General features: G+C 34.4%; 1 protein-coding gene across 1 annotated transcript; it reads right to left on the reverse strand.

Moving 5' to 3' along the window:
- Positions 1–2,858: 2,858 nt before the first annotated feature.
- Positions 2,859–3,561, reverse strand: LOC118736040. Its single transcript, XM_036466149.1, has 2 exons — positions 3,480–3,561; positions 2,859–3,418 (listed from the first exon to the last, which is right to left on the reverse strand). Exons 1-2 carry the CDS (start codon positions 3,559–3,561, stop codon positions 2,859–2,861), a joined length of 642 nt encoding a protein of 213 aa, XP_036322042.1.
- Positions 3,562–9,988: the final 6,427 nt, after the last annotated feature.

Below are 9,988 nucleotides of genomic sequence, written 5' to 3' on the forward strand. Positions count from 1 at the left end.
AGTCTTACCTTCCATAACGAATGTGCAATAGGTTAGCATTCGATTCGAAAAATAAGCCATTCTCCAGCAAAACGGCACCTTCGTTATCCAATGTATTTTCCCTTCGTTATGAATTCGAAATCCAGCTCATTATCGAATTGAAATTTTATTGTGAGAGAGCGATTGGCTTATATTTTCCTTCGAGAATGAGCTGGATTTCACTTTCTCTCTTGTTACTATGGTTTTAATTTTTTTTCGAACCCATTTCGAGTGTATTTCAAATTTACTCTGAACGTTGGAAAACCAAGGTTGGTTATGAGTTCGTTCTCAGTTCGATATGCACATTGGATATCGAAGGTACTTTTCGAACGTTCGCCAAAATGTTTATAGGGCTGCTTCTGAATTCGCAGCGCTTGTATTTTACTCCACCCAGTAGGAGTGAGTAGTGTGATAGAACTGGTGCTTGGGTGATCAGTTTGAAGTGCCTTCAAGGATCGGTTTATGTGATGGCAATGCGGAGGTTTGTGCTTGTTCTCGTGGGGATTGTGTATTCACAGGATGATTAGTTGAGTAATTTCTTTCCGTTGCGACTGGGATGTTGGATCAGGAACACGTTTTGGAGAAACCAAGGCTGGGAGATGCAAAGCCATAAAAAGTATTTTTTTCCGCTGAATTCATTCCCGTTGTCTTGAGTGAATAATACCAATTAGGCTTATCATCCGCATAGCGCTGTGAACATACCATAAGTTATATGTTTTCAATGTATGATGGGTCTGGGGATTTAGAGTGAGTGTTTGGCAATGAGGACCTGTTACTAAGAGTCGCAGTTGTTGTTTGGCCTCTTCTTAGAAATTTCACCCAACGGAGATGTCAGCCCGATGAGAAAAGAGCTCATGTCTTCAACACTTGATAAATGTGCCGAGTTTGGTAGAAATCGATAAACCGGTTACCGAGATACACATATGTAGGCGTAACTGGGCGGTGCCACACCCAAAAACAAAAACCTAATTATAATTTCCTTCTAAGAGGTCATTGCATATATCGATTTTAAAAAATTATCTTAAATAGTTACTAATTTATAGCAGTTTTCGTATTTCTGTAAATTGCTGTTATATAGGAGGTGGGCCTGGCTATTACCCGACTTAAAAGATTTTCAACGAGTTTCTTAGCCAAGCCCTAGGTAATATTCGCACCAAGTTTGGTGGCGATTGGTAAAGGGACTACAGAGATACAGGATTTTATCATAACCGGTCGGGGCCACGCACATTTTCCAAAAATTTCATAACTGTCTTATTTTATGCCAAAATTCTACTTCGCGTACCAACTTTCAATAACTTGGAAGCGGAAATATCGTAGTTTTTGCATATTTCGAAAATACCGTTATATGGGAGGTGGGCGTGGTTATTGTCCGATTTGCCCATTTTCAATCCCAACGTACCTACTTACCAAATTTTGTTGACATATCTCAATTTTTTCTCGAGTTATCGTGTACACGAACAGGCGGACATGGCTTAATCGATTTCTCTTTTCATTCTGAGCATTTATGTGTACATTTGTCTATATCTATCTTGATTCGTTTTGGCTGTTACAAACAACCGTTATGCGAAAAAAGTTCCATTTCATTTAATTTCATTTATTGAACATTTTTGCTTATATCTACATATATTAGTTACAGTTGTTAATAAATGTAACTCAAACAAATATTTCTAATTACATAACGACATTAATTCAGATATAAAAAAATAAGGCATTTTGTATATTAAAATTAACATATAGGGGATTCACAAGATGTTTTAAGCGTTGTAAAATCTTAAAATCGTAAAATTTTACAAGGGTTTAAAAATTTTGTTGTTGTCTTGCATAGATACAAGATATTAAAATAATACAACTCCGCATGTTATGTGTTCAGTGCGTTATAACTGATCAGCTGATTTCTGTTTACCTCATTGTGCTTGTGAACTTTAATATTTAAACAAATGCAGAGCGTTAGTGAAATAGAGGTAAATTAATGCACATGCATATGTAGATACTGATGTTGAATTACTCTTACAAAATGAATTTTCAGGCAAAGACAAAGCGGGTGCTCTGCAATCCTACAAAGAAGTGGGCAGTGGCGGAAGAAAAGGCTTTGGTGGAATTCTTGTTGGCAAATAGAGATTTTGAGGTTGGTTGTTTGAAAAATGAAATTCTAGACCTTTAAAACTCTCTAAATTTTGTTTTAGAGACCGGCAGCTGTCAATTCAGTCAGAACTGGTACAGCTAAAAAAGCATAAAATAGACCAGGACATGATTTTCAGGGGGGAAGGAGATACAGATTAGGGAAAGGGAATTAGTGCTAAAAGAAAGGGAAGTAGAATTAAAAGAAAAGCAAGAAATCAAAATTATGGAATTAGAAATGAAGGAAAGATTGGCGATGGGGGAATTTAAGCGTAAATAAAAATAAGACCGAACAAACTTTCTGAAAAAGTGCACAAGTATAAAGTTAAAAAAAAGAAAATTAAGGTTATAATAACCCTTTCAGACCTAGCCATACTAATTGTGAGATCTGTTTCTATTTGTCTTAAATTATATGAATAAATAAATTTTCTTGTGTTAACCGGGAAGCTGTGAATGTGCGTACTCCTTTTCGTTTGAAATGAAAGAAAAAATGAACACTTCGATGGTTGAGTTGAAGATCGACCTCTCTCGGCAGCCAGTTCGAAAACGCCCTATCTCAGAAAATTTTTCAACAACGCCCTATTTCAGAATCCACAGAGATTGACAGAAAACGTTCAGGATGCTTCGCGAGGGGACAATTTAAAAATATTTTTGCATCATGAACACTCCCAGGATATCTTATAGTGACTTGTCTAATTCGTAATTTGTAGTCACATATATTTTTACGTGAGAAAAAAAAGTTCCTGCTTCTTGATGGGGGCTTCAGCTAATCTTATTTCGGAACCATCGATGTATCCTACGCATTCTGGGATTTCTTGCTTTGTTGTGTAAATACGTTCCAGCCTTTCTCTCTGATTTGGCCAATATATAAATTTCTTCTTTAACCTCAGTATAGCTTTGAATACACGCCTGGTAACGTTTTGAATAGTGCCCCCATCGCCTATTCCAAACAAAAAGACAACCTTGCGTATAGATACCCCATCTCCGGAAGATCCTAGTCTATATAGCACTATTTTTAGTTGCAAATCTATAGGAATCTGTGCTACGCTACGACTTGTATGAAAGACAGGATCGTCTTTTATACAATCCAAGATGTATCTGAATTCGTCTGGACGAACACGAACCATTTCGTTGAACCTTTTTTCATCAAAATTTGCTAGTACGTTATGCTGCCAATCGGATGATTTTGGCATTCCAAAGTGTACACTTCTACGGCTGTTTAATAAGCATAGCATACTCAGCGAACAAATTTCATTAAGTTCATCTGCGTCTTCTTCGTCGCCTTTATAAAAGTTGTACACATGTAGTAAAAACAAATATTTAAAATAATAAACTCAACTTACTTGAGTCAAGGAATATCAGGTTTAATGCTTGATTCTTGCAAAGGGCGTCGATTATTTTATGTTTTCCACTCCGCTTTGGCATTTTGGCTGCGAAATATTTTTTATTTATTTAAAGCAGCTGATTAGGAATTATTTATTACATAATAGTTATAAAGGGGTGTTCACAACTGTGGTAATTTTCTAATATTTCCTTAGGACTTATAACTTTAAGAGACTATTGTGAATCCCCTGATAGTATTAAATGCCATCTGTAGTGAAGTTATAAATACAGTGGGGTGGCGTTAAAATTACAATATAAAGCAGAAGAAAAAAAAAATTTATAAACTGCGAATAGCATTCAATAAAATCGAAAAATTATTGACATACACAAGTACGAGCCGAAAGATGAACATCAAACGGAATTTTAAAAGCAACAAATTGTAGGTATTGGTCCGTAGCAGAACTTCGACTTCATTGTATGAAAGGTTCAGAAGGAAGGATTTCACATTTTTCAGAAAATTTTGAAGAATTCTTATGTCGCGCATACTGGCAGGTAGTGCATTAAATAGTTTACGAGATACTATTGTATAAAATCTGCAAGAATGAGTAGTTCGCGAAGACGGGACAGCAACACGAGGGTATGAGTTTTTCCTCAGATAATAGTTGTCCGATTTGACACTATGTAGGTACCCGCATCTAATGTAAAAATTTTAAAAACTTTGAAATAATATAGGTCTCTCACTGGAAGAAGTTTCAGATTTCTAAAGAATTCTCTGGAGGAATGCAGATGATTCGGGTTACATAATTTCCTAACAACGGATTTCTGCAAGGTCAGTAGAGCTTGAATTTTGTTTAAGGGGCGCCTCCCCAACAGCTGATCCCATATGATAATTTAGAATTATAACGCATAGTAAACTGTTTTAAGAGTATTATTAGAGAAATATTTTCTAAGTTGATAAAAGCAACGTAATGCCGATTGAAGATATTGTTTTAAACGGGATATGTGGTTACACCAATTCAAGTTTTGGTCAATGGATACACCGATATATTGGAAGTCATCCATTATCTCAATCACAAAACAGTTGTTACGCAAGGGAATCGAAAGTACCAGATTTACCTCAGGACACAAATGCCTATGTAATATAAGTCGATCGCAGTCCGAAGAATGAAAGGTAATTTTCACATCTGGTGATTTCCTCGCATTCAGGCTAAAATAAATTAATTTGGTTTTACTGCTAACAACGAGCAGAAGATAAACGTCATGATTTAGACTATCTACCAGTTCAAATGAATTTGTTGAACTATATGCAAGTGCAAGATCATCAGCAAATGCAGTGACCTTTCCTATGAATGGCAGATCAAAAATTGAATTTATATAGACCAGGAATAGGATCGGACCCAGCACGGAACCTTATGAAACTCCGATTTGTATTGTATTAAAATTGCTGAAATTGTCATGAACTTTAACCCTTTATACTCTTCCGGTTAAATAAGATTCAAACCACTTATATATAAATCCACGAAAGCCGACCGAATATAATTTATTCAGTAAAATGATATGATCCACCATGTCAAATGCTTTCGTTATATCAACCAAACGACCAGCACAATTCTTTTTATTGTCCAATCCCTGATAAATAAATGAGCAGAAATCTATTAGGGCATCCTCGGTTGAACGGTTAGTCCTAAATACGAACTGCCTTGAGCTAAACAAATTCTTACTATCAAGAAATAATAAAATCCTGCTTTTGAGTGCCTTCTCAAAAACTTTTGAAATCGATGGTAGTAATGAAATTGGCCTATAGTTAGGGTTGCCAGATTTTTCATACGCGAAATCAGTACTTTAGGAGTTTTCATGCTATAAAAATCAGTACTTTTCAGTACACTTTTATTCAAAACAAACTTATAAATGTAAGTAACAGAAAATACTTTAAATCGCTAGAGTACTTGTTTTTAACAATATTTGGGTATATAAATAAAATGTGGTTCATAAAAAATAAAAATATTAAAAATACAAATAAAAATCTTCAGCCTTATCATGAATATTCGGTGAAAAATTTTACCGGCAAAAAATTTCAACAATTTATATTAAGCTCGAGGCCGTTTATTAAATGAAAATTTATTGCGGAAAAGCAACAATAATTTGAAAAAAGTAGGATTCTAACCGACGATCCCACTGACTCAGCCATTCTAAAAATAGAATTATTAGCAAAAACCAACAATACCAACAACCACGTGATCAAGTGAATTGCAGCGGAATAGCTGCGCTTGATTGTGTGGCACAACAAAAAATGAAAATAGTGGAAAAAAGCAAACGATAATTTACAAGGCGTACTTAGCACGGTGCATAGGCAACTGGCGGAGTCAGTGGGATCGTCGGTTGGAATCCTACTGAAAGAAGTCTGATGAGGAAATGTGGTGATTTCCGAAATAGCTATCACTTCTACCATTTTTTCAAATTATTGTTGCTTTTCCACAATAAATTTTCATTTAATAAACGGCCTCGAGCTTAATATAAATTGTTGAATATAATTGTTATAAGGCCAAAAAAAATAACAAAAACAAATAACTTAAGGACGAGTACACCTAAAAGTTAAACATTCTAAAAATAGAATTATTAGCAAAAACCAACAATACCAACAACCACACGATCAAGTGAATTGCAACGGAATAGCTGCGCTTGATTGTGTTGGCATAACAAAAAATTAAAATAGTGGAAAGAAGCAAACGATAATTTACAAGGCGGACTTAGCACGGTGCATAGGCAACTGGCTGAGTCAGTGGGATCGTCGGTTCGAATCCTACTGAAAGAAGTCTGATGAGGAAATGTGGTGATTTCCGAAATAGCTATCGCTTCTACCATTTTTTTCAAATTATTGTTGCTTTTCCACAATAAATTTTCATTTAATAAACGGCCTCGAGCTTAATATAAATTGTTGAATATAATTTTTATAAGGCCAAAAAAAATAACAAAAACAAATGACAAAAAATTTCGTTCAACGAATCGGTTCACTTCATCATGAATGTGGAACAATTTCTGGTGAAAGGCATTTCACGTAGAAATTCATAAGGCTAGTTAAGGTGGTTATTCATTTCAACTTAAAAAAGGAAAAGGTTATCAATTCGTCGGAATATTTATTTTTTATGTAACTATGAAACTTTGGATCGTGTGAACCGATTTCGATTTCATAGCAAAGGTGGTACCTCAAGGGTGGCCCCATACTAATTTGGTTTATTCATTTGATCAAGAAGAAATTAACGCTACTCCTAAATTTCTATATGAGTTAACTTTCAAAAACTTTTTCCATTCTTCCTAATACATATAATCGTGGTACAAAGCTCAATAACAACATTAAAAATAAAAAATATTTTAATTAGAAGTCGGTCTCTCTTTGAGCCAAGAAGCAAACTTTATACTTAAGATCCTCTCAGTTGCTTCGTTTGAGTGTTGTATTGAAGAACTGTGGAAGCGTACAGTATATTTTGCTTAGCTGCACGTCCTTCTTTGCCCGAAAAACTTGTGCACTTAAACGAAAAAGGCACTTAAGCGATTTTTGTTTACTACTTCAATGAGGAAGGTATCCGAATCTTTATGAAACCAAATAATGGTATCTAATTATCTACATATATAACTACATAAATTGATAGCCATTTTCGATGTTCTGCGAGATGAGCAAAATAAATAAAAGCTTGAAAAATTAGGTAATTGTAGGGCCTGTGCAGGTAAACGTAACACTTTCTTTGATAATTGATACTAGTTGCACAATTTTAAAAGCAGGTATCGCCAATGTGCAGGTATGTTGAATGCATGCATTGTGCACTTAAGCATAAAGGCAGCAAAGCAAAATGTACTGTACTACTATTTAAAGACCCCATCCAAATTTCCTCACGGCTAAAATTACTTTGTTCAACTGCGCAAAAACTTTGAATGGCTAAGAATTCGCTAGACAAGGAGTATCTAAGACAGCGAGATGTCTTGTATGCAAAACTCTTACAATTTCAGATAATTTGAGAACAAAGAACTGTAATGCCGAATTTCCACTAGGCATTGAAATGACAAAAAATTTGTGCCTTTTAAAAAAATTCCATGTAGAAATGAACTTAATAATTATTTTTTAATGTAATGACACAATTATTTTTTAATGCCCGACTTTGTCATTTGTCATTTTTGCCATTTATTGCCTAGTGGAAATCCAGCATAAGTTGTAGGCAAAAGCCATTAAATAATTCAAATTTTGGTGTTATTAAACTGAAAGTTATTTTCGAGATAACTAACAACCCTCGACAAAAGTGACGTCAGCCACCTTTTGAAATAAATTATCCTCCTCAAGTATGTACGTATAGACTCGGCGATATGCCCATAAAATCATTGCTCTTTTTATCGTTTTAATTTATTGCGCATATCAAACATTATCTGAAATATGTCAACTATAATTTAATTATTTTCTTTTACTTTTTAGATTACGGCTTAAGAAACTAGAGCGTTATGTAAAAACCTAAAATAAATCTTAAAATACATATTTTGTTTGTGTAAAATAATATTACACAAACAAAATACATGGGAAAAATTACTATGCACGGAGTACCGGTGAGAAGACCCGTATCATAAATTTGTATGCTCAGAACTTAAAATTCAGTACAAATCAGTACAAACTTTGAAAAATCAGGACATTAGCGTACTGATTGAAGAAATTAATAAAATCAGTACGAGAGTTGAAAAATCAGTACTGTACTGATAAAATCAGTACGTCAGGCAACCGTACCTATAGTTATTTTTATCTTTCTTATTACCCTTTTTAAATAAAGGAATAATAGTTGTACATTTCAAATTATCTGGGAAAATTGCTGAGAAGACACTCTTATTGAATAAATTTTCAGAATTTCTAACAAGTTAAGAGTAACGTTTTTAAGCAGTTGGTTCGAAACACCATCATGCCCACAAGAACTAGAGTTGTTGAGGTTATTGATTATAGACAATATCTCCGAGCCTGAGAAAGTTTCAAATAAAAAGCTGTTTTTAGAATTAAATATATTGTTATCCGACATGACACACTTACACGGTGAAAATTTGCATTTCCCGACTGATACAAAAAAATCATTGAATACACCAGTCGTTCAATGATATTGTCTGATTGTCACTTTTGCAGTTCTTGTTAACAATACTGTTAATGATATCCCATTCCTTCTTCGAATAGCCTCGAGAATCTTGAAACTTATTTGAGAAATAAGAATCTCTCTGGGACTGGATATCTTTATTTAATTTTTTGCAAAGGTTCTTATAACGAGTTTCTCCAATTTGTTTTTCAGTTTGATTTTTTTAATGAGGTCAGAACTAATCCACGGTTTGAGTTTATTTTTAAATTTGCGCGGGACAAAGGTGTACCTAGCAGACCGTATGTGAGAGTGCAGTGTATAAATGAATAGGGAGTATGCTTTTGAAATATCCTTCTCAGAGTGAACTTTTTCCCAATCCTCAAAAAGTGGCTTTTCGTTTAATAAAGCATAGTTCATTTTTGTTATTTGAGATTTATTTTTCTCGATCTTCTTGACGTAACAGAAATTTTCAAGTTTAATGCCAGTCATAATGTGATCAGTGATTTGAAGATCCAGATTTAAGCTGGTACAAGAATAGATACCATTGAATCGCAAAAAACATGATCCAGGCAAGTGCCTGAAGAATTCCTTGTTGACTCATCTAGGTATGAAGCAAACCCATGACTGGCCATCAGAGTCAGGTAATTTTCCAACACTGCGTTCGATTGTAAAATATCCAAATTTAAGTCACCTAAAATAACCGCATTACTCGCTTTCTCATTGTATAAAAAGCTTGAGAATTCCTCCAGAAAGAACTGACCAGATTCTCAATGACGTCTGTAGACACAGATTAGACTTATTTCCTTGTTATTAATTTTTAGTAAAACTTTTAACACATCCCCACTCATCAAATTATACCTAAATATCTCGTAATCAAATATGTTAGGCACAAAAACTCCTACTCCACCTGCAGAATAAGCATCATTACTATTGGCAAAAAAAGTGTAGTTTGGTAATGTATAAAATTGCGTCTCATAAGAGTAAATCCAAATTTCCGACACGAATATGAGATCCGGAGGAACTGGAAATATTTCTATATTACAAAGTAAAGAGTCAAAGTTTTGCCGCAGACTACGAATATTCTGATGCACTGCGTAAAAATAATTTTTGGGAGAAAATAGCAGATTGAAACTGTTAATATGCTGTTAATGGAAGGTTTACTGCAGTTGAGATCATTACAAAACATGTTCATAAAATTGCGTTTATATAAATAAATTAGTCTGTAATACCAGACAAATCTTCAAAAGATCTCACAACACCATTATCAGCCTTCTTATACCCGAGCGCACTTGTGCACAAGGGTATTATAACTTTGTTCACATAACGGTTGTTTGTAACAGGCAAAACGAATCGAGATAGATATAGACAAATGTATACATAAATGATCAGAATGAAAAGAGAAATCGATTAAGCGGTGACTGTCTGTCCGTCCGTCC

Source organism: Rhagoletis pomonella, unplaced genomic scaffold (assembly GCF_013731165.1).
Source record: "Rhagoletis pomonella isolate Grant_MI unplaced genomic scaffold, Rhpom_1.0 Rhpom_scaffold_00003, whole genome shotgun sequence".
Classification (NCBI taxonomy): domain Eukaryota; kingdom Metazoa; phylum Arthropoda; class Insecta; order Diptera; family Tephritidae; genus Rhagoletis; species Rhagoletis pomonella.